At 36.7% G+C, this 26,885-nt stretch overlaps 1 protein-coding gene across 1 annotated transcript; it reads left to right on the top strand.

Annotated features, from left to right (window-relative positions):
* LOC132113721 (glycine receptor subunit alpha-4-like) lies at positions 1 to 21,214 on the top strand. The gene is made up of 8 exons (XM_059521661.1): positions 1 to 250; positions 5,441 to 5,508; positions 6,177 to 6,400; positions 8,943 to 9,025; positions 13,942 to 14,079; positions 14,334 to 14,548; positions 16,444 to 16,593; positions 20,674 to 21,214. The coding sequence occupies exons 1-8, from the start codon at positions 1 to 3 to the stop codon at positions 20,965 to 20,967; spliced, it is 1,422 nt and encodes a 473-aa protein (XP_059377644.1). The 3' UTR covers positions 20,968 to 21,214.
* Positions 21,215 to 26,885: the final 5,671 nt, after the last annotated feature.

The raw sequence follows: 26,885 nt of genomic DNA, 5'->3' as shown, positions 1-26,885 counted from the left end.
ATGACAGTCTTCTCTGTCAATATCACTGACTGTATCTGTTGTCCTTTTCCTCACCTTTCTATTTCTTGCTTCTTTTCTACTCCCCTTCTTCTTCGCTTTTTTTATATCTCTGGCAGACTGGGCTCCTGTAAAGAGGAGATAAAGTCCTCCGGCAGGCCAGCCCCAAAACCAATGTCCCCATCTGACTTTCTGGACAAGCTGATGGGAAGAACCTCCGGCTATGACGCTCGCATCAGACCCAACTTCAAAGGTGTGACAGAATGAAAACAAACAGGATTTGTCTGAATATATAGTACGACAAAACTTGTGAAACTGGTAGGAGCTTGACAGTTGTGGCACCTGGAAACGTAAATGAGGTGACAATAGAAAGAACCCAGTGACCTGACTGTGTATTACTCAAAATACATTAAGGAAAAAAGGAATGCTCTTCTAAAGGTGTTCTGTTGTTATTATTAAAGAGAAACTGCAGTTCATCCAAAAATTTTACAATTCTGTCATAATTTACTTACCGCTGTTTTATATTGATATATTTAGTTTTTCTGTTAAGAACAAAAGGAGATGTTGCCCCTTATTTACAGTACATGTGTCTGTAGCATTTTATAGCTCAGACAAGGTTTTGTTCTGTCCTCCATGTAGTGCCAACTCACACCAGGATCATTTCAGATACGAAGCGACAAGTTTCACAAGATGACGTGATTTGCCTATCCGACATTGTTTGTCTTGATTATTTGTCTTTTAACATGGCTAAGTTGGTCGAAATATTTATGTTTTGTCAGGTTTAATTCTGTTTATTGTTATGTTTATTGCTATGTCCTACTTTGTTGTGCTGTAGAATTCAAAGTTAAAACACTTAAGAGTCCAGTTATGAATGACCAGATATGTATAGTAACGAAGTAGAACTACTTCACTACTGTACTTAAGGACTAAAAGGCGGTATCTGTACTTTACTAGAGTATTATTTTTTTCTCCTACTTCCACTTTTACTTCAGTACATATTTTCGATGAATTTAATACTTTTACTCCGATATTTTTTTTATGTGCTGCATCGTTACTCGTTACAATTATAAAAATGTTACGCATCATTCCATTACAAACAGAACTGTAGATGGCAGGTTTGATGAAGCTGGCACATCATTGAGCGAATCAAGCGATTAAGAAGACTGCGCGTGCTAAATCAGAGAGATGAACACCGAGCCGAGCCAGATAATGACTCGTTCACGAGTCAAGAACCGGTTGCATCGGTTTTCGAATCACCAGTAGTTCTTTCTGACAGTTCGATTCAATAAACCAGTTGAAGAAAACAGTTCACCGGTTCTTTTGCGCTCGACGTAATGGCGTCATTGGCGTTGACTGCAAGCCTTCGGTTTACCTGGGCTCAAAACATTAGCACAGAATCAGTTCAGAATCAATCACCAAAAGAATCAGACGCTCTGTGTGTTGGTTTGCTTTCACGCTGAATCACACATGTGCAGTATCATCAGCTCCTCGGTTCTCGAATCGGACACGTCTGACAGAAACGGTTCTTGACCACTGATCTATAATATAAGTTATATATATAGATCAGTGTTCTTTACTCATGAACGAGTCAGTCTGTTGTTCGTTATCTGGCTCGGCTCGGTGTTCATCTTCAGTTCTCACATCAGTTCAGTCAGTGTGCTGTTTGAGTAAATGAATTACTCCAGGATATTGGTTTGTTTGAACTCAGAGGGAGAGTCAGCCACATTAAACAAGTTAACAGCTTAAGTCATTTGTGGATTAATGCTTATTGGAGACGCGACCCGTTTAAAACGATTCAGTTCCATTTGGTAAACTGTTTCAAAAAGATCCGGTTACATCGAATGATTCGTTCGCGAACAAGATATCACAAACTGCTTTGTTTTGAACTGTCTTACAACAGACACGGAAGAGAAGACAATGCTGAATAAAGTCGTAGTTTTTGCTATTTTTGGACCAAAATGTATTTTCGATGTTTCAAAAAATTCTAACTGACCCTCTGATGTCACATGGACTACTTTGATAATGTTTTTCTTACCTTTCTGGACATGGACAGTATACCATACACACAGCTGAAATGGAGGGACTGAGAGCTCTCGGAATAAATCTAAAATATCTTAAACTGTGTTCCAAAAATAAACGGAGGTCTTACCGGTTTGAAACAACATGAGGGTAAGTTATTAATGAAATAATTTAGCAAATTGGGCGAACTAACCCTTTAATCTGTTTTTTGTTTACAAAAAGTTACAGTCAAAGGAATTGTGATTGTCCTTTAGGTTAATCATTTGAAATAGTAAAAACAATATGTTCAAACTTTTGACTACTTTCTTTAATAACTACATAACACAATACTTGTACTTTTACTTTCAGTACTTGAGTAGTAAATTTTCAAATAGACTACTTGCAATACTTAAGTACAAAAAATGTTGAATACTTTAGTACTTCTACTTAAGTGTGGTGCTTAAAGAGCACTTCAACTTCTACTCAAGTCATTTTTTTGATAGAGCACTTGTACTTTTACTCAAGTCTGGGTCTCTAGTACTTTATACATCTCTGTGAATGACAAGGATAAAAGATTTGTAGCTGTCTATAGTCGTCTAAAATCTATATTTCAAATACCATTTCTGGCCTCCTGGCAAGGATATAGTGATGTTAAACACAGGCACATGCTGTTTATTTTGAAATTGATAGAATTTTTTTACTTTTATTTTGTATAAACTGTGCAGCTTGGATGCGGTGTCCATCAAAAATAGGTGAGGCGCCTATCTTTAGCGAAGCAGCATGGAGAGTCTCCAAAAAAACTTTATTTAGCTTTTATATAGTATTTGTATAGTAATATTTATACACAATTATAGCAATATTTTGAATTAGCTATTAAGATTTAACTTTTCAATTTCATTTGAAGTTTCAATATTTTTATGTGCTTTTGTCGCAAAAAAAGCACATGTACTGTATTGGTTTCTTCATATATATTTCTAATTAGCTGTAATTCATTATTTCATTTATTATGTATTCTTTTTTTCATTTAAGATACGTCACACCAACCTACCATGTGCTTTCTGAAGACTTTGCATATAGCACAGAATTCACATGTACTACTTTTATCCAGGCTTTTATGGGGCTTTTTGTAATTTTTTGAGAGTGACAATTGCTCATCAGCATTTTCTTTTGTTATATGAATAAGATAATAGCAAACATTTAGCTAAATTTTTACTTTTTGTAGGTAGAAAACTGGATAGGTAAATCATGACGGAATTTCCTTTTTTATTTTTGGGTGAACTACCCCTTTAAATCCCCCTTTGATCTATGTTTCACTCATTCTCCAAACTTCTCAATACAAATGTAAATGTTAGTCCAAACGTAAGCAGTGGCGGTTCTACACGGAGGCCTAGGGAGGCCCGTGCCTTTGTAGACACCCCTGTGGCCACCCCCGTGCTGAAAAAAAAAAGTAATATGATTTTACACACAAGCGCCAAAAGCCGAACTATTGTGACGCAATGTTCTACACGGGTAAATTAGTGCAGCGCACCCAAACACTTAGGAACCAGGCGGGAAGGAAGTCGATCGGAAGTTGAAGTCGGCCGCGTGCCGCCATCTTGTAGCAGAACTTCACTTGCGTTAGCATCCCATTGACTCCCATTTATTTTGGCGTCACTTTGACAGCGAATAACTTTACATCTGAGGCGTTTAAAGACTCCATTTGTCCATTATTTATTTCTAAAGATACACGACAATGTATAAAGGGCTCCATTACCTTCTATGTTACATTATGGCCCCGTAGAAACAGTTTTTGTAAAAATAGGCTAACGATTGCGTCATAACCACTCGACTCTCTGTCGCACAGTAGAGAAATTACTGTACAGACAGGAGGAGAAGCTCGCAGGCAATCGGGGAGACGTCAAGAGAGAAGCCCATAGATACAAGCCCTGGCGTTACATTTTAAAATACTATACAAAATAATTAATCAGAATACTTACTCCTGCTCACTCACGCCAAAGAACTGCCCGCTCAAGCTCGCCGTCTCTGCAAGATTAACGATGGCAGTTTGCATGCACAGCTACTAGAAGATTTACAAATGTCAGACAGGTTGCTGACGTCATCAAGCTTAGTTTGAGTCTGCGCGTCAGAAACGGAAGTGCTAAAAATCGCTAAAAATGAAGTGAAGTGACATTCAGCCAAGTATGGTGACCCATACTCAGAATTTGTGCTCTGCATTTAACCCATCCGAAATGCACACACACAGAGCAGTGAACACACACACACACTGTGAGCAAACACCCGGAGCAGTGGGCAGCCATTTATGCTGCAGCACCCGGGGAGCAGTTGGGGGTTCGATGCCTTGCTCAAGGGCACCTAAGTCGTGGTATTGAAGGTGGAGAGAGAACTGTACATGCACTCCCCCCACCCACAATTCCTGCCGGCCCGGGACTCGAACTCACAACCTTTCGATTGGGAGTCCGACTCTCTAACCATTAGGCCACGACTTCCCTTAAATGGGCTTCACTTGTCTCAATTGAGTTCCAATGGGGTCGCTGTGTCCATTTCTTTTACTATGTTAGGAACTTAATCATATTCAGGGATGCAAACATCGCGCTTCTTGGCGCCTCCCTTTTTTTTCACATCAGTTTGAGTCATCTGAAGCAATTCCATAGCTTAATGTTATGGACAGAAGACTATTTACATCATTAAATTAAAGTTTACGGAAACCTCGTTTTCCCTCCTCTGCGGCTGTCAATCATTCTCCATTCAGTATTCAAATAGCACGCACCTCGTCCATTTACAGCAGGATGCATGGTAAAACTCTCTCCAATATTATATACTCATATTATAATGCTTGATCTGTAGATAAAAAGGCTGTGGATTTGCATAAAATGACTTTATTTTGTGTATTTGTATTTTATGTTTGTTGCTGTTTTTAAAAGACTCGCTTGTGCCTGTTAGATCACACACGTTTTAAAAGCCTGAAACTTTTAAAATCCCTTTGTGAGCTCAGTTTTGAAGCATTTCATATTATCATGGTTTTGCGCACTAAAATATTATTAAAAGCTTATTATATTTTTAGCCTGCACAATACATTTAAAATAAGCATAATTTAATTGTATATTATTTCTGTGTAGTGTAGTGTAAGCATTATAAATATATACAGTTCTGAATTCTTGACATTCATATATAAATATTACTGTGAAATGTATGATTGCCTGATTGAATTTTATAAGAGTACTAATAGTAATTTGTTTTTATTAACATGTTTAGATTGTGTAAAATTACTGTGTAGATTTTTTCAAGAATTACTTTTTGTATTTATTTGCATTACATTTAAATAAAATATGTTGCCATTTTTAATGTGCCCCTCTGGTTAAACACTGGCTTCTCCTTGGCCCCCCCTAGTAAAATTTGTCTAGAGCCGCCACTGAACGTAAGAAACTTCTCTCTTTTATTTTAACAGGACCACCAGTAAATGTCACCTGTAATATTTTCATCAACAGCTTTGGATCCATTACTGAGACAACTATGGTATGTAATCACACTGATTCAGTTTGTTTAATATCAAAGATTCAGCATTGCACTTATCTTTTTAGGCTACTCAGACCTTGAACTAAAAATGCAAAGGAGAATTCCTTCTCTTTCTCTCTATTCTTTCAGACAGTATGCTCTGTTACAATTGTATTACTGAGTGGATTTTAGTCAATTTCTTGATTTCTCCTTGCCTCGAGGAGCTCATCACTTAGAAGTTTAGAGTCCAGTGGGTCAGCTGATGTGCTGATAATGACCTGTCCACCATGCAATTAAAACGAAAAACTGAGAGAAGAGCCAGGATCTTGAAGGGAAAAAATTAAAGGTTGATATACCCGTCCGCTAAAGCCTGTGCTTAGCACTAAATGTCTCTGTCAGCAGAATGTTTCAGTTGATCGTTGCAAATTGCCATTGTTAACGGTCTGTTAGTCCGTTAACCTGGGATTTGAACATCGGAAATGGAGGACTTCCAACAGAAATTAATGTCAAGGGAAAACAAGTTATTCACTTGCATGTTTAGAGCATATCTGATTCAGCCTCTAATGTTTGCAATTAAAACACTATAAAAAGAACAACTAAAACAAAAAATGTACATTAATAATAATCAAATCCAGAAACTGACCTAAGATTGCAGAACCGAACAGGTTTTTTTCCCTCTTTTCCTACAGGATTATAGGCTTAACGTTTTTCTACGCCAGCAGTGGAATGACCCTCGATTGGCCTATAGTGAATATCCTGACGCTTCTCTAGACCTGGACCCTTCTATGCTGGACTCCATATGGAAACCTGACTTGTTCTTTGCTAATGAAAAAGGTGCAAACTTCCATGAAATCACAACAGACAACAAGCTGCTGAGGATCTTTCAGAATGGCAATGTGCTATACAGCATTAGGTAAGCAGAGAAGTCTCTCATATATTTGAGAGAACAGAGGGGAATTTATAAGAATTAGTGCAAAAGAGGTATAGATTTTTATTTTTTTCATTAAAATATACCTCCAAAAATGGATGTTAAAGACATAAGCCAAAGCCTGTTGGGGTTAATAGCACAATGATCACAATGGAGTTTGAGCAATTATTAATCATAGTACAGTAAATTTACAGTATGTAAGAAGAGAGACATGTGGCCTAGAAATAAACTAAAAAGGTTTGACAATTAATGCCAAGCTTTTAAGTAGGGCTGCATGATTAATCAAATTATGAAAGCAAATTATGTTAATTTTCATCAGTTAAAGCTCGTTGGCATTTGGACAGAGATGCAGTACTGTAAGATCACATTTATTTGAATTTATTAAATCATTTATTTGAAATAGAGAGAGAGAGAGAGAGAGAGAGGGATGAAAGTTTCTTGTGTGTGAACCTGCGTCTAAGCATCTCTTTATACAAGCAATGAGGCTTAGTTACTTCAAAAACAGCGATTTTACCCCCTCATTGCAAAGAAATATAACGTTGTGAGTCAGTAGCCTATTTTACTAATAAAAGTTTCCGTGCTGTGTTGTCGTTGTCGTGAAAGCAGTGCATCCTACCACATGTAGTTTTAGTTTAGCTATAAACCCGAGCTTGACCCGAACCCGAAGCTATTAAACATTAACCTGAACCCGGGTGGCAGACCTCTAATCAGTAGTAAGTCTCAGCTTTCAGATGGAGCACCATTTAATATATAGAGCCGTATTTCACTGACAAGCTATGCAAAATCACATTCATAATCGCAGATGATATATGATCACGATAATGAAATCGAAGAAGTTATTCTACGATTATGAAAGTGGTTTGCATAGCTTCTCAGTGAACGGCTCTGTGTAATAGATGCTGTTTCATCTGAAATCATGTGAAAATACCACATTTAATAAAGTTTTTACTCCAAACTCACTTCATAACGTCAGTGTCAGTGTTTTAAATAAATCCTTATGTGAGATGAAGTGGCTTCTTACACCGAATAAGACAGCAACATATTTCACAATATTCTAAGCAGTGATAAAAGCTGCATAAAAATGTCGATTAGCATTGCATTATTATATACTTTATTACAATAAACATTGTATTAAGACAAATTCAGATAAACCATATATTGTCATAGGTGTGTGTTTGTTACTCGCGTTGAATTAATAAAAGTAGTTAAATCTTCTGTTTATTCAGCAACCGCTATAGGGATTTGCTGATTTCTTCTGCGGGCGTATTTGTAGTTTCCAAGTGAAAGCGCCCTCTGGCCTTCGGATGAAGATTTACTACTGATCACAGAACCATGCTACACTGAAAGATAAGCATGACAACAGCAGCTTCTTGCAAATCATTTTGACTTTGCGATTTAATGTTGATTAATTGTGTAGCCCTACTCTTAAGTTAGTACTTTTTTCATTTTGCTTTTTTAAAAGTTCTAAGAATTTAAAATGTTATTACTTTTATACTAAGGATGGATGGAATTGCAAATAAACATGCCAGGGCTGCTCTTTGGGAACTATGGGGGAAAAAGATGACATGTGTTGAGCCTAAAAAGGTCTCCACCTCACAGTGTGTGAGTATAGATATTTGGGGGTTTGAATTAAGGGTAATAACAGCACAAAAGAAACTGGTTTCCTCTATCCAAACTTTCTAATAGTGTCGACTCCTCCCACTCCTTAATGTGTCAGCAGCATGACAAATTAATGTAAAAGGAAAAAAAAAAAACTGTCGGGCAGTTAGTTAGTTTGGCTATTACCAAAAACGCATATGATACAAAAACAGAAACAAAAATTATCTGCCTCATTTGGGATTCACTTTGCAATCACAAATCAAAAGGATGAAGTGTAAAACAGCATAAATGAGATTTTGAATACTGGTGCATTCTGAAATTACAATTCTTCCCTCAAAGGCATGACAATTCTGTCATTATTTCCTTAAACTGATGTTGTTTCAAACATAAATTACTTTCCTTTTGTGGAGCTACAATGTAAGATATTTTGAAGAATTTACAGGTTGTTTTTATATGTAAGTTCAATCACTGGGGTCTAGAGCTTTCAAAATGCAAAAGCATTTTAATTTTTGAAACTCTTTTTTGATCTTTCATTCAAAGAATCCAATTCAAAGGAATTTTTATTATTACAAATCACTACTTTGCTCATAAACAAACCATACAAATCTTGAATGACTTCGAGAATACATGGAATATAAAGCATGAGTCATATGGACCATTTATTGTGATATTTTTATAGTGTTCTTGTGTCATTTTGAAGCTTTATAGCCACATTCTCATTCACTTTAGTTATATTAAAAAGCTTGGTCAGACATTTGTTAAAAAATAGAGATATAGGGGTGAGTAAATAATGACAATTAAAATTTTTGAGTTTCCTTGCAAACCTCTTTCAATATCCTCTATTTAACACCTGCTTTTTTTTTGCCCTTTTTGGTTTCACTCTGATTCTTTCCCACTTTCTGCTTTCCTGTTTTGCTCTACGTCTCAGGCTAACACTCATCCTGTCTTGTCCCATGGACTTGAAGAATTTCCCAATGGACATTCAGACCTGTACCATGCAGCTAGAAAGCTGTGAGTACTCTGTACTTCTCTTTCTCGCTCTTCTTCCCTTATTCTTCCTTGCCCTTTTCCTCTTCACACTTTGCAGAATTCAATTCTTCTGACACTGATATGGGGCCCTATTTTAACGATCTAAACGCAAAGTGTAAAGGGCACGGCGCAGTTGCACTCAGGGCGTGTCCAAATCCACTTTTGCTATTTTAACGACGAAAAAACGGTTGACGTGCCCGGGCGCATGGTCTAAACGGGTTGTCCCTATTCTCTTTATAAATAATGTTTTTTTGGGCATAACGTGCAATAAACCAATCAGAGTCTCATCTTCCTTTCCCTTTAAGAGCCAGTTGCGCTTGTGCCATGATGGATTTGCTATTTACACGGCGGAATTTGGCAAGCGCAAAGACAGAACGCGTCTCCAAGATTAAACGGAGCTGCTCGTGTTCGAGCAAATACATAGCATAATTCTGATACATGCGATGACTATCCATTATGACATGTAGGCATTTTTATATTTAATTAGCCTACAAAAAAATCTTATGCATTGCAATCCTTTAATTTGTAATATTTGGCATGTTTGTGTGCTGCTGTGCGTCCCTGTGTTTAATAAGCAGCGTGTACGCACATTGCAGACCCGCCTATACTAACTCGCTCTCTAAATAACAAAGAAAAAACATTGAGCCAGACTTTAGACCAGGTTTGAGTTGGTCTATGGCGCAGTCTATTTTCAGCTCCTTAAAATAGCAATCCGCCAGCAATGCGCCTGAACACACCTCTTTTTTTAGACCAGCCCGACCATGGGCGCACAAATGGGCGCAAATGCAATTGCTAATTAAACGACGTGGCGCTAGACAGGAAAATGCGAACAGCGCCGGACTGAAACTGAAACCTTGCGTCGCATTGTGCCGTGTGTATTATAGGGTCCATGGAGTTTAAATGTATGCACTGATAGCAATCACCATGAAGGTGAAATACAGTGTACATACTTTAAAAAACATGATTGCATAAGGTGAATATATACATTACCATTTCACATTTTGGGAATGGAAGTGTTTCTGAAAGAAGTGTATGTCTTATGCTTATCAAGCCTGCATTTATTTGATCAAAAATACTGTAAAAATATTATTACTAATTAAAATTACTTTTTGTGTGTGTATATATATATATATATATATATATATATATATATATATATATATATATAGATGTGTGTGTATGTGTTTAAAAATATACTTAATGTACATAAAATGTAATATAATTTCAAATATATTTTAAAATGAATTAATATCTTTAAGGAAACCGCAACTTTAGTTTTCTTTAACCATACTTTAAAACAACACAAATTTGATCACAAAATCTTTTGTAATAATATAAATGTCTTTGTTACTTTTGATCAATTTAATGTATCCCTGTTGAAAAAAAAACTTTTATATGTTAGTGTATAGGCTACCAGGAACAGATGCCATTAACAAATTCTGTTAAGATGGTAATTTGCAATCCACTGCTTGTCTATTTCCACTTACAACCCTGGTAATCTTAAGCATTATGGTATTTAAAAAATAATAAATCTGCAGAAAATGAATAACTCAAAACAGTTTTCTATGTTTCACTGCACAAAACGAAGAAGAATCGGCAAGAGGAAGTATCAAAGACACAGCATCCTCATTTTAAAATTGTGCGTAAAGTGTCCTTCCTTATTACCTCGATAAAAGAAATAGACTATTCACCACCCCAGTGCCCTCAGAGCAGATAACATCTTAACTCCTGGGACCAATTTAAAGGATATCAATAATGAAACTTTCATTTTCTGTTCACCTTTTTTATGTGACCCACCTCAGCTACCCGAGAGGCTTTTAATTCCACCTCCCTGATACAAAAGAACAACCCTTTCTAACCATCAGAAGATCCAAATGAGGAATCCATGTAATGCAGAAATAAACTGCAGATGCCACTTAGCTGGACATCTGGATTTGGCTGTTGGATTATTTGATTTGAATCCCCATTTATGTGTCATGATGGCAGACAGTACCTGATGTTCATTCAACATTCAGTGACTCATATGGTTTAAAAGATTTAGGGGGCGTACTACACCCAGACAGTGTGTTTTACTGTCCTTTCTGTGTCCTCTGTATGTCTACAGAATTTATTATTATATGAGTGGAAAAATCCCACCTCTGTGGCTGCAGTTAAAATTGCCCTCCTCTAAGGAGTAGGGTCAGACAGAAAGTGACACACACAGGAAGACAGGCAGGTTTACTGCCCAACAAAGCAGTTACAGAGGGCATAATCATTTCTGATTAGACAAGAGCACCTTTTTTAGGGCTTAGAAAGGCCCACTGAAAACTGTTTTGACAAGTGTCAGGACACAGCTAAGGGGTGGGATCACCTTGTCTGGAAAGGACACATCCTGGTACAGAAATCTGGGCTGCATCTGAAAACTTAGGCAGCTGGCTTGCTGCCTCGTTGTCGTATGAGGCAATGACATGGCAGGCAGGGTTTTTGCATGAAGGCACATCATGGACGTGATTTCAGACAGACTTCTGAGGCAGCGTAATGGTTCAATGATCTACATTGAAATATAAATAATTTTTGTGTTAACTAAAACATTTAATTCCTATAATACTGATTTCTCTCTAGAGCTAACGTCAAAAGTGCAAAAAGTTAGTTAAAACTGACCACCAAATGCAACTTTAAGACTCCACCTTTTTTCTTTAGCTCAACCATCACGGAATGGAACACACAGGATTGTGGGATATCAAAGGCAGCGAAGGTTCAAAATTTGATCAGAAGAAGGTACCTCCGGAGACAGGAAGTAAAACAGAACTTGGATTTGAACGTGCCTTGATGCCTTTGTGCCTTGGATAGAGTTTTCGGGTGCAGCCCTGAAGTTGAAGGCAAGAGGTATAGATTAAAGCAGGGGTAGGCAAGTTCAGGCCTAGAGAGCCGCTGTGCTGCAGAGTTTAGCTCCAGCTGTAATCAAACACAACTGAACAAGCTAATCAATGTCTTCAGGATTATAAAACCCTGTCTCTCAATGTGCATACTATCTATTCTAAATAGTATGTGAGATTAAAATAAGTGTGTCCCAAAGCATAGTATGCTGTCCCCGGATGGTCTACAATTTCAGGTAGATTTTTGAAATGTGGATCTATGCACTCTCTAATGGCTAATATTGCACACAATCCTTTGTGCTTTGGTGAAGGATTTGGTTCAGAACTACAAACACAAATAAAAAGTGTAAAAAAATAAAATAAAACATGGCGGATGTGCGCGACCAATGCTTAAGTAGAGAGGTTTAGATAAATGGGTTTGAGGTACTAATAATCAACATTTAACCTGGTAAAAATATTTATTTTATGTTATCTGTGTTATATTTCATTTTAGAGGATGTTAACAGTGACAATTACAGGGTGCATGCAACCAAAGTCCCTTTAAGACAAGTCATTTCACTTGGCGGCAATCTTTGAAATGACTCTCGGGCATGCAAGTGCAGCTCCCATCTCTTTGAATGGGCAAACATCAAATTCTCCAAAACTGTTCGCCAAGCTTACGATTAAATTTCAGATTTGAAAATAACTAGTGAAATCTGAAAACTGTAACATAAATGTTATGCTCTAATAGCATTAAAAGCTTCTTTTTAAGGCTAGACCAGCCAATTCGCATGTGCAGTCCTAAGTGCACATCTCAGAATGCTGACTGTTTCTATAGCAACTGGGACTTCTAACGGCAGCTGCAGTGACGCTATGACTTTACCGATTAGCGATTGGCTCTTTTACTCAGAAGGCGGGGCTTCCTTCGTTGGAGTAGCCATATTGAGCGTTGCATTTTTCCCCATTCAAAACTATGCGAGTGACACGTATTGGGTATTCTATATATTAATATTCTTTGGTGTAACTATGCGACAGAGTGGTCCATTAAAGACACATTTGTATGATATCTTCTACTAAACACTCAAAAGTATGTACTTTTTCTTCACCAAAAGATTAGATACTTTAATGGCATAGTATAAGTAGGCACACTGGGACGCCGCATAAGGCTGTAAGAGGGTGAGGTTTTTTTCAGGGTTGGAGCTAAACCAACCCGATCTCACAGCAAAATACATATGTTACGAGGTGGCTTATTCATACAGATTAGTATGAATAAGTCTGAATTAGAATGAATAAATTATGTTTTAAAAATATATTAAAATATAAATTTTATTTTATATATATATATAGAAATTTGAGGCAGTAGACAAAAAAAAAACTCCCACTTCTTGGAAAATATTCATATTCCTTATACTAGTTTGAAAACAATGTTCGGAATCACACCAAACTTTTCAAAGACACCATGACATTCTAGGACTTTCAATCTTCATCCATTTTTCATGGGTTTGTTGTTTTGAAGACGAAGGGGGACGGGAGGTTTGTGAATAACAGATGTCTTTGTAAATCCCTAAGGGTCTCTGATAGACATCAATATTATTCAGATTTGTCAAGTATTCTACACTGTTATTGCATGCCTCATGCATTTTTAATAGGTCCCTAATCTCACCGTGTACTACAGAGCTGTTAGAAATGATATGGGGGATGTGAAGAAATTGAGACAAGTAGCATGAATAAAGCAACAATAATAATAAAAAAAAAAAAAAAATATATATATATATATATATATATATATATATATATATTTAAAATAAAAATTTTAGTTGATTTGCTTAAATTCTTCATGCTCGTCATACTGTACATAATTTATATACTACCAAATGCTGAGTGTCTATAGTGTTATAATCCAGAGCATAACATCTTCACTATTAAAAGGTCTGCATCAGACCAACAATCTATCCATCCACCACTTTGGTTTGTTGTCTGCCAGATGACCTTTTACACAGTGTACAAAATATGGGATGAGAAAGAAAGCATGACAGGTCCAATTCACACTCTTCTTTTTCACAGTTGGCTACACCATGAATGATCTGATCTTCGAGTGGCTTTCAGATAGCCCTGTGCAGGTGGCGGATGACTTGACTCTTCCTCAGTTTTTACTAAAGGAGGAAAAAGATCTTGGCTACTGCACTAAACATTACAACACAGGTACACGTTTCACTGACTTTCATGCAAATCAAAAAATTATCATACACACAGAATTGATTTCAAAGTCCTGTTATGAATTTTTAAATGATATAAATGGTGTCGCCACAACATAAACCTGCAATATGATCATTAAATATACTCCAGAAGTAATTCCCAACCATAGGTAGCTACTTAATCAGGTGTAAAAAAAAAATGGATTAAAAATTGCTATACATAATTACTTATCTATTATAAAACTCTTTGTGATATCATAGGTAAATTCACCTGCATTGAGGTGAAGTTTCACTTAGAGAGACAGATGGGCTACTATCTCATTCAGATGTACATACCCAGTCTGCTGATTGTCATCTTGTCTTGGGTGTCTTTCTGGATCAACATGGATGCTGCCCCTGCTCGGGTGGGTTTGGGTATCACTACTGTGTTGACCATGACCACCCAAAGCTCCGGTTCACGAGCCTCTCTACCCAAGGTAACATAACCAAAAAGAATCAGTTCTTAAAACACAACGACATATATGAAAAATAAAACCAATTCTTAGGCTGATGATACACAGGGCAACTTTTTTGAGCAATGTTGACTGAACACTTTCCCATTGAGAATGGGTAACAAATTTCTATCTGGATACTTTAGATCAGTCGTGTGCCCTGTGTCTCACCTGGTTGTCCATTGATGGCAACACTGGCCAAAGTTGTCTGGCAAAATTACTCAAAAAGCCCCGTGTATCATCAGTCTTACTGTATTTCCTGACTACTATCAGATCGGTTCAGTGAGTGTTTTGAACTTGAGATCTGGATCAGCTGGTTCGTGAACAACTCATCGGTTTAGTAAAGTTGATTAAGTGATTTACTGAAACAAAAATTTTTGAGCTTGACAGCCCTAACTTTAGTGGTAAAGAGTGGCCAGGATTAATCTTTCAAATTTCAAGATTTCAAGAATTTTAGGACAATTTCAGTTAATAATACAGAGTTTTCATTTTTGGGTGAACTGTTCCTTTAAATTAAAAAAGACAAAAGTAGATCCAAAAAACAAATGTCAATACACACCTGGGATGTATTCCAGAAAAGACGGTTAACTTACCCTCAGCTACACCCTGTACTTTCAGTTGATTAACCCCAAACCTTGCTTACTCAAGCTATGTGGTTCCAAAAAACGCATCTGGGTTCATTCAACACAGAGTATGTGCCTGGTTAAGACTCAAGACATTCTCAACAGAGCAATGAATCGCTACATAAACGGACGCTAAGAAAAAGTGCACCATGCTGTTTCTTCTTTTGTTTAATGACCATTTACATGTGTAGTGCATATCGCCACCTAATTGATGGTTGTGCAATCATTAAAAAAAAATCCATTTAATCGTTAATCCTTGAGAGTATGAATTATATTGTTCGTTTGATGCTAAAATTACATATTAAGTCATATCAGATATGTATTTTGTTTTAGAATTTAGACATTATAAAAAATGCAGATCCATGCGTGAGATGATAATGTAAAATGTAAAAAACAAAATACCTTGTCATAGTGTTTTATTATTTATACAGATAACTGTTATTTATTCCAATAAAATAAATATAATAGAACCATTAGATTATTATTAGATTATAATTAGAATAATATATTACCTTATTACTTATATTAGCATTTCATCATAAAGATACTAATATATATGTAATAGGCTATTGTAATATTATATTGTAATAATATATAATGTTGTATGCTATCTTTCACGCCCACTGACTTGTCACGGGAATTCAAACCGTACAGTTGCCAGTAGCCTTATTTTTGGACCGGGCCGCACGCCATAATCAGGGCTGATAGCACTGAGGTGATCTAACCCTGGAACATAACCTCCGGAGCAGGTTAACTTGAGAAAGTAAGTTACTATTGTTACTTACATGCCCTGAAAGTAACTTCTGATTTTGGAACCAAAAGCTGAGGTTATCCGCTCGCATATCCTCAAAAATACCCGGGTATGTCACATACAGTAACCTGCTTTTTGGAATACACCCGTTCCAACTTTCGGCATTCTTCTATATTTCGCGGCACTCTTATCGTCCGACGCAATCAACGTGCACGCGCACGCACCAAAGTACACGCAGAGCACATCGATCGATGACAGGATGACTCATTGAGTGAAAAAAATAAGGCATGAATTAAACGTAAATTAAATTTAACATAAATAAAGATGAATTAATAACTCTATATTTGCTTATAAGTATGAAATTTGAAATATTCTTTAACAATTGAAATAATGTCCACTTCAAGGTGTGTGTTGTTTTCTGTGAAAAGGTATAAAATGATATCATATAAAAATCCAGTCAACAGTATGATTAGCTACTGATATTGGTTTTACCTTGTGATTCTCAGGTGTCCTATGTGAAGGCCATTGACATCTGGATGGCCGTTTGTCTGTTGTTTGTGTTTGCTGCATTGTTGGAGTATGCAGCAGTCAACTTCGTCTCAAGGCAACACAAGGAGTTCATCAGGCTGCGCAAGAAGCATCGAAGGCAGAGAATAGTAAGTGTGTCAAACACACACACACATACATGCAAACAAATGCAGGCTGTCCTGTCACCCTGGATTACAGCCACATATCCAAACACTGGCAACAGCCACAATAGGCCACAGCTGGCTGTCACATCTTGTGTGGGGGAATTCAGATCAGCCTGTTTCCATAGTGTAGGCCTACAGTCCCCTGTGTTGAGCCCACCGTTTGTGTCACCTTGTAAAGTCTTGCCACAGCTAATTTCTTGATCCGAGATCACAGACACTGACTGAAATGCTAAAGAGACTTCTAAATGAAGCCCAACAGTTACATTTAAAACTACTATTGGCTAAAACATCTAGGGCACTTTGTGGGCTTGTACAACAGTGTTCAGTGTCCAAGCTCACAGTGCTGGAGATTTACGAGTGTATTCGTTAGATTTGAATCAATAATGAGAGAAAACTTAGAATAACTCCCTTTAAGAGTTCTCCTCCCCCTCGTGCCTTGGAGATCTGGTGGCCATTACTCTTCGTCCTATTCTCTCCAGCCAAGAAAGTCTTTGGTCTGAATGATCAATCTGGGTGGTATCGATGCATGGGTCACTGGCTGAGAGAGCTGTTAGCCTGATGGACCAACTACTGGCCAGAATTAATCAATACAACAAAGCCTTGGCTTTATCCTGTCTTAATAACACTATAGACAAATTAGGCCGCATGCTCCTGCTCAAGAAAACAGAAACAGATTGTTGCTGAGAGGATGGTGCCTGGTTCAGGGGTGCGCAAAACCACCTATTTTCGGGAAATTAATCAGTTGTGGGTTGCCTGAATGACTATTCCACTTATTAGACATAAAATTACACTGGGTTCAGATTCATGCAATGCCTTTAGGGGGAGTTGCCATTATATTAGTGTTATTTATAAATATTATATATTTATTATATTATATAAATATAATTCATTATTATTTTGAACAAGCTTTTATATTGTATATTTTCTTTTTATTTATTTTTTTTATATTTCTATTTAGCTTTAATTTATATTTCTTTTATTACTCATTTCAAACAGTTGCCAAGGCAGCATTTTTGATTTTCGTTTAAGTTTTTTCATTTAATATTTCCATTTTATTTCAATAACCTAAATAATTTTCATAGTTTTAGTTAACAATAATAACACTGCATGTTGCTGCATTCGAAAAGCATCAAGTTTGAGCACAGTGGACAGATTGAAGGGGCCCTGAGATGTGTTTTTAAGATGTTACAACTATTTTTAACTGGACACACATCCTACAAAAAAAAAACTCAAAAATAACAAAATGTGGCACAATGGCAAAAGACATCTATCCTGCTGTGTAAGTCTGTAGGAGCACTTTAAAGGGAATGCAAAGATGCAAATTTTACCCTGAAAACTGTCTAACAGCTAAAGATATACTGCTAATATATATATATATATCTCAATAATCGGTGAATCCTTTGCTGGGCAACTAGTTGATTATTTAACCGTCCTGATCCATAACTCAGTTTTAAGCTATATATGTGTCTTAAACATCAGCAGGACCATTATCCACTTGTCTAACAACTATATCAAGTTTTTCTAAAGAGTCTGAAAGATAATGGCTGGATTTAGTGTGAGTGTACACTTTATTGGAGTGTCCCTCAGCATCCTGCAAGGAAATATACACACACACAAGCAGTGTTGCCTAGCAACAAAGATGGTGCTGTAGAGCAGCGGCTTGATAGCTGTTGTCTCTAAAATTCTTGTTGAAGTATTTACACAGTTGTCAATATTAATGAAAATTAGTCTGCTCAGCCTGCCTAGAAGTGGTATGCACTGTTTGATGCTTGAAAATGCACTGAACTGTGCAAGATACATAAAAACGACAGATTGATGGATAGATGGATGTGCTCTATTGATCCCCAGAAGTTAATTTAGAGAAAGAACGAGACAGATGTTCCAAACTATTATATAACAGGATCTGTGAAACAAAACCTTTCACAATGCACCATGCTCACTGCCATTCTTCCTCATGAAGGAGCCAGAAAGCTTTGACTCAATACGGTCCCTGGTAACAGCTCCAGCTAATTCAGCCAGCATTGCAACGCATGCGCCAAGGTAAAAATACCATCTGTGTGCCCATCTTATTTGCCCACGGGCAAACACTGAGTCCTAAAAACCCAGAGCCGCCTCCGTCCCACTGGCCCAGTTCACATAAGCATACTTTTCAAGTGTTTGCTTAAAATTGTCATCTGTTCCTGATAGTAATGCATTTCCTGTGATTACTTGTGATTGAATATAGAAATGGATATTAATTCCAGGTGTAAAATGGGGCATTACTGTACACACGCTTCCCTTATAGCCCTTAAATGCATACAGAGATTTAAATAACACATTATTCTGTCAAAAACAGCTTGGACTTTCAGCATATACTGTATGTATTTAAGCACATTTATTTTAAGCACATATGAATTATGGATGTTTGTCCCCTACTCCTGAGCAAATGGAAATAATGAAGCAAATAAATAAAAATAAAAAAATCTATAAAATGTATGGTTTAAAAAAAAATTAAGCTGCAGCTGTGGTTACCAGCAATTTGTCATAAAAAAATACAGTGCTTTTACAGATTGAACCTAAATTTACAGTTAAAATTGCATATTTAATTATTGGACTGTAATATACCAACCTACTATATTACTACAGTCAGTTTTTTACCCTTAATTATACAGTGACAACCACCAAAAAACAGCTGGTAAAGAGAAAGCCACATGATAAAGTTCATCACAAGTAGCCTTCCTCAAGGTAAATACTCATATATGGAAGATGCCCACAAATACAAAACACCATCAAATGATACTAAAATAATGTAATAAACAATAATAACATAAGATGTAACCTAAAATCATAATGTACATACATAAAAAAAATAAAAAAATTCCAGATTTGTCAGTTTACGGATTTTACTGTAAATTCTAAGATGACTTGTTCTTTTTCTGAGAGTTATATAACAGTGTTTAACTGTGTATTTTACATGATTTTATTATTATTTATATTATTATTCATATTTAGATTTATTCAAGGTAAGCACTGACCTAAACAGTGTTCGTAGATGACGTTCAGTCACTTTAAAGGGTGTCTTTATCTTAAACCAAACTCATCATTATTCCTAGACACGTGTTTGGATTGTTTTTAGGTGCAAACAGAGGACTTAATGAAGAGCTAAACGAGAACTTAATCTTCTTATCCTCTTGAGAAAAGGGGTAATTTGTCATAGATTGACAGATAAACTGATCCAAATGACTCATTTATATGGATTTAGAGGCAAAGAACTAGGACTACATGTGAAAAAGTAAGGGGAATAGCCCTTACTGCAAAAAAAACCTTTACACTGCAAAAAAAATATTCTCCTGTACAAACATCTAAACATTCTTCATTTAAAATAAATGTGTTTTTGAAGAGAAATGACAAGATATTAAACAAGATATAAAAATATATATTTAAAAAATATGTTAAGTAATTTTTAAGTAAAATAAGTCATTTCTTTTTAATTCTTTAAAAAAAATCTAACAATGGAGTATGATAATAAAATTTTATCAAAAAAACAAATAAACTTGCTGTTTTCTTACTCTATTGGCAGATTTTTTTTTTCTTTTTAATGTTTTAAGTAAAAACTCACCAAAATTAGATAAAACTAAACGTAATATGTAATTTTGCTTTGTAAGTAAATGTATCTTGATTTAACAATGTTTATATATTGGTACTCAGAAATAAGATAGAATTCTGAGTAAGAAAATCACGTCTAAAATATTGCATAAAAGGGTCTAAATTTAGCTGCACTGTTAAATTTCATGAAAGCATATTAAACGTACACTTGACATTTCACTTTTTATATACAGTATCAGCATTTAGGAATATATTGCCCCATAGAATCTAAATCAGTATGCACTTTCTAAAACGCATAAGTAAAGCTGAGCCAACCATTTTTTTGTGCTTTTATTTAAAAGTGCCCTGCAGTTCCCGTGATGGACTGGCACTCTTTATTGTGCCGCAAGAGGAGTAGTTATTACATTTTCTTTGTTGCCTGCCTCTGAAAACACTAAAAATGCTTTTCTTTTCTTAAAGGAGGAGGATCTTGTTCGGGAAAGCCGTGGCTTTTACTTCCGTGGGTACGGACTGGGCCATTGCTTACAAGCGAAAGACGGGACAACTGTGGATGGGTCCAGCGTATTCACCCCTCCACCCCCAGTGCAAGTGCTGTACGACGGAGAGGCCATTCGGAAGCGTTTTGTGGACCGAGCCAAGCGAATCGACACCATATCCAGAGCCGTCTTTCCTCTCAGCTTCCTCATATTCAACATCTTTTACTGGATCACCTACAAAGTGCTGCGACACGAGGACATCCACGCCAGCCTGTAATCACTCCATCTCTCCCGGTTATGCCACTTGTTCATCTTACTGCTTCTTTTCTTTTCTTATAGCTCTTCATTTAAACCAAAACCGCCTGTCATACTCACCCTAGAAGTGTATTTCAAAGGCACATTCACCCAAGAAATACCATCAGTGCTAAAACCATGTGCTCAGGTGTGACTTCTGGATTTCAAAAAGATTTTAAAGTGCCCACTCAGAGCGCAGAGGGCTCAAAGATGCAAATGCTGCTGTTGGGGACCTGTGCCAGTGCTACTGTCCTCACTTTATAGGCTTCATTTGAGTTATTGGCTGAAAGATTCTCGGTTGGATAGAATATACTGACTTGAATTTTACCACAAGGCGCATCCTTGAATGAATGTTTTTAAAAACCACAAAACAAATGTGTTTTTTACATCTTAAAATGCCAAACTAATGGGCTGTGAAGGGGAGAATTGGGATTTATTATCCATGGGAACAGCAAGGGAACGGTGTACTGTTTTAGTAAATAATGAGATTCTAAATATATATGACTGTATAAAGTGTACATATATGCAGAGCTGTTCACTAACTGCAGACAGCACAAATGTGTATTTCTTTTTGTCTTTTGAATTTGAATAAATGGATATTCTAACAGGAAGTCGAAGTTGTTTTGGACAAATGTTACACAAAAGCATAAAAAACGTATTACATTTGGATTTATTTCAGGATTGGCCGATTATGAATTCTGTTCAGGGTAATCTTTCTGTTATTTTTCATTTACATTCATCAGTCCATTTGGAAAATGTGAAAATCCAAATCATTCCATCATGTGTTAAATTGCTTAAACTAATGCCTGGAAGAAACAGATGATTTGTGACGCTCTGTCACTGTGCCAGCACTAGGCTTTAATTGTCAACAAACATAGACATGTATCACGCATCACAGCCATTCTTTATTATTGCCAGCCTCAAATGTGTCCCTCAGTCAAACATAAAAGCCGTCATTTATTATCCTGTCCGGAGAGCCGTTGTAGGATGTGCAGAGATGCAGGGTGAAGGAGAAAAGCCGTTGTGCTGAAGAAGGATGGATGAGGATTTTAATGGGAATCACAAGGTGTTTTTTATCAGCTAATGAGTTTGAAAGGGACTCTGCGTTCTTTGCTAATGGCAATGAATTAAGGCCGTCAACCTCTGCGCACAGCCCTTTGTCTGAGGAGTAACTAATCTAGTCCTCTCTATGCTAGTTTCCCATGGGTAAGTGAGCGTATGTATACAGAGGAGCATGTGGAAAAGGAAACAAAATGCTTTGTGCAGGAAATGATAAATGCAGATTAATGCCGCCCCATTTGTTAACAGATTGTCCTGGTTTCTAACACAAATGACCAAACAGAATGACAATTATGCTCATTAAAAATCAGCATGAAATAAAAATTCAACACTATTTCATTCACCTTTCCTGTTTTCTAAATACGTCTTATTGTGAACGTCATGTCATAACTCAATCTTCCGTTAAACGACTGTCTTTTCCGGTCAATTTCAGAACTGCAAGCTCACATTCAGATATGCCTACATCCCATCAACAACCAATAAACAGAACAAAGTTCATGTCCTGCATATTTTTATTTTGTAATCACTCTCACTTTTGTTCAATCTGTACATCACGATATGCAACTGGATATTCAGATATGGCTCATGGTACTTTCCAATCCCTTAAACTCCTGTCCAGTCCAAATAAAGGTAAAACCATGAATGCACAAACAATGCACAATAATAAAATATGACTCAAAAACGGTTTTGGCAAATGTTAGATATCTAGAATTCAAATGTAAAAAACTTCAATTTTAAATTTTTGTCATTTTTATAGCTCCAGAGATGGAGTTTAACCAATTTTATTATTATTATTATTATTATTATTATTATTTTAAATTATGATAAGACTTTTCAGTCTTACAAATGTCACGGTCTTTGATATTTGTTATTTCTGCTACGGTTACTGGTGATATTCACAGCTATTGCAAAAATATAACAGTATTCTTCTTGACTTCACAGTTTAAAAATGTCCAGAAATCCAATCTTCCTAACTAGTCCATCCAGCTTTGCACAAACTGCAAAGATATAGGAGTCCTATCAAGCTATAATGTGTTGCTTTCAAGCTTTCAGCCTCCGCTCATAAGTGAGCCTGATGATATGAATGTTTTTTTAATTCAAATACAAACTAACACCCCACTCAAATGGCAGCTAGCCTTGGACAGTTTAAGGTTTCACAGTTTGAATGAATGTGGTGGCTTGACACATTGCTTAAGCCCTGCTCACATGCTGACAGTTTAAGTAGATTTTTTTTCCAAGAGGAAATCTGGGGGCAATTGGCAAATGTCAGAAAGATTGGCTATTGTATGTCACAATGCGCATTTTCCATGAGAGGCTTTTTGAGTTAACACGGTGGGATACTGCATTTACTGCCTCTGAGAGGGTCCACGCAGATCATGATGGATAGAATGAGTGAGAAAGAAAGAACGAGAGAAAGAAATAAAGAAGATAAATAAAGAAAGGATATTTTTCCCATGCAGCAACCCTTCTGTTTTCTTCATTTCCTCCAGCCGTAACCCTTTTGTTACATGGAGCCCTTTGGTTTGGTTTTTAGGGGGCAAACTGTGCCTTTGTAGGATTTAAGAAGATTTCTAAATCTGCAGCCCATGACTGACAAACATAAAATAGGTCTGTGATTTATGACACTCCTCCTGCCCTCCCCTCAATCAGTGTATCTCCCCCAGTGCTGCCTGTATCACAGATACAGAAACTCTAATGGATTTCACAGAGACACCCCCTGTGAGATTGCTCCGTGGCTCTTCCCCTCAATAAGCACCAAGGATTCATAAGCTAACATCATTTACTTCTACAAACTTGCATATCTGATCTGTGCAGGTGTCCTGAGACTTCGGGTAATAATGAGACCTCGGAAAATGTGTGTGCAAGAGAGGAAACGAGAGATGGATGAATAGAAAGTGAGACAGAAAAACAGTGAGACATGCAATGAAGGAAATCCCTGAGAGAAATCAATGCAACAATATTCCTCTACATTTATTGATTCGAAATGTGGTGTTATGAAGGAAGTGTGGCCACAAATTAATAATACGATATTCTGTTCATCTCACTCTCTCCCATAAGAATGCAGTTCAAATCGCCACAAAGCAGAAGCCAAACGTATTAGTCATATTCTCTGGAGAGCAACTGAGGTCTTTGCATTTCTTGTTCATCTTCATGTAAGCAGTTAATAACATGGGAAGTGGGCAGGGCTGTTGGAGTGATGAATGGGAAGTTCAGATCTTATCCTGGGTCTGTCCTTGGACCAACTCAAGGGAATAATCAACATCTGAGTAGAATGTTAATAGAGCCTTGGGGAAAGTAATATTGTTGGAAGCACTTTCTCATTTACATTTTCAGCTAGATCAGATTTTGGGGGATTGAACTGTATGTTGGTCCTAAATACACGTAACAGCCCAGCAATGTAAACACAACCAAATGTTGGTAAGAGCTGGTATGATTTTTGAAATGTTTTCAAAAGAAGTCTCCTATGCTCACCAAGGCTGCATTTATTTGATCAAGTAGAAACAGCAATACTGTGAAATATTATACAATTTAAAATTACTGTTTTCTTTTTAAATAGATTTTAATTAAATATTTGTTTAAGGGTCTAAGTGCTTTTAAAAGCAAGTAGTTTTGTGAGTAGTTTCGAAGTGAAGTGTTCTGTATGAGTAGGCTTGTCAAAATGGATTGAAATGTACCTTTCACAAATGGTCATGTGGCTTTCTTTGCCTTTGGGTGCAGTGTGGGGTGATCCTATTTCTCTGATACTCTGTCTTAAGATGTCCTCTGACAGCCTTATAAAGGCTCCTGTCAAGGTCCGTTTCTCAGTGAATGTCACATCTATATTAAAACAACAGGCTTTATGACACATACAAAGTTAAAACATGCATATTATCACTTACATAAAAAAAACATATAAAAGCAATCATAGTCTTATTTTAAGAGGTTGGATTCAAGCCTCCCGTTTCTTTCCTCCTCTCACATTTACTATTTGAGCCAAGTCATGTCTTCAGGGAAAGAGACGTACCCATTACGGAGATGAAAACTAATTTTGGAGGCTACAGCTAGATATGCTTCAGGTGTTCTCCAAGATCAAGTACACAAAGAGGAAAGTATTTCCTCTTCCATCCACCCATCTGTCAGAGCCAACCCCAGGGTGGGTGCCTTAAAAGCCCCTGTAATTGATGGAGCCCGGAGGTCACAATGAGACAATATTTGATATAGAATATAGATTTTTAAAAACACACTGGGCCCTGTTAAAAATGAAAGTAGGAGGATGAAGAGGAGGGACGGGGAACAGACAATCGTACCACCCTCCCAGCATTTTGCTGCAGAAGCCCGTTCAATCATTCAGCTATAGAATTACTCACATGATTGAGGTCTTGCTTAACACTACTTTCAAAGAGTTTCATTTGTGCTCAGTCAAAATTAGAGCATAGCATGATAAGAGAATTGGAAAAAGATTGATACCCTTCCAGAGAATTTGCAGATGGTAAAAAAAAATTGCTATGATTAAGTAATATCATATATGTGCTGTTGTTCCCATATATATATATATATATCACATGGCAAGTAAACACACTGGTGTTGATGTTCATTAAAACAGCACAATTATGAGTGAGACAGTTCAATAAACATGAAATTGAACGAATAGTTCACCCTAAAATGAAATTTTGCCAAAAACCTACTCAACCTCAGGCCATCAAAGATGTAGATCAATTAGTTTCTTTATCAGAACCGATTCAGAGTCCAAACATCTGATAAAAACATCCACAAGTAATCCAAAGTCCATCATTTAACATCTGCATGTTTTTAAGAAACAAATCCATCAAGACTTTTTCAACTCCACTGATCACTTCTTTCGCTTCTGAATGAATTAGCATATTTAAGCGAATTGGTTGAATGAATGATTTGCCAACTCATTAAAAAAAAAAAAAGCTTTGCTAATAGCCCTGCTAATAGTTTAGAGTCTGTCTGGAATATACAAACACAGAAAAGCAAAGCAGTAACTTGTATAATATTTAATGTCACATATTCATGTTGACATTTCAAATTCACACAACTGTTATAAATCATCAGAGAGAGAGAGAAAAAAAACGGTTCACCCATAAAAGTCTTCTTCACATTAAGTGGTGTGGCTCTAAGTGATCTGAGCCAACTACTGAACAACTATTTGCATTTCTCCTCCCCTTCACCATTTCTTTCTTGTCTTAATGCCATTCCTGCTTTTCTCTCTAACTTCACTCTAACTTTTCTCTCTGCCTGTGTGTTAATGATTTCAAGCGGGGTTGCCTGAGGTGAGCTAACAGAGAAAACGATAGGAAATTATATACCGGTTAGTACAGTAAGAGGCTCTGGCAATTTCTTTAATTGCTTTGCCTTGTGCATTTCTGTAGAGATTCCTTTCTAGTAAGAAAGCATGCATCTTCTGCCACTTGAAGTGTTTTCCTCCACTTCAGGTGTGCAACATTTACAATGCTATCTCTCTGACCATTGAGCCTTTTGCAAACCTCTTTTTTCTTTATCTGTTTGGTTCATTCAGCTGGAGGAACAGGCAAAAAAGACTCTTCACCCAAACACAAAAAGATCTGTTATTATGTACTCACTGTCATTTCCACAGAACATAAATAAAAAAAGTTTTGAAAGTATCCTCACATAGATTTTTAGAATAAGCAAAACAACAGTTTATTGTGACCACAGGCTGTCAAGCTCCAAAAAGGGCAAACAACAACAAACAAAAAAATTATGAGACCAATGACGTATAAAGTTACTGACGTCCAGTTTGTATCACACTGCCATATTTGGTTTGAGAGCTGGAGGGGAATTTTATCAGTAAATAATCACTTAAACCACATGTTGTTTTTT

The sequence above is a fragment of the Carassius carassius genome, chromosome 33, assembly GCF_963082965.1.
Source record: "Carassius carassius chromosome 33, fCarCar2.1, whole genome shotgun sequence".
In the NCBI taxonomy this organism is placed as follows: Eukaryota; Metazoa; Chordata; class Actinopteri; order Cypriniformes; family Cyprinidae; genus Carassius; species Carassius carassius.
The sequence above is the reverse complement of the archived record's forward strand: the minus strand, read 5'-3'. Positions and strand labels throughout refer to the sequence as shown.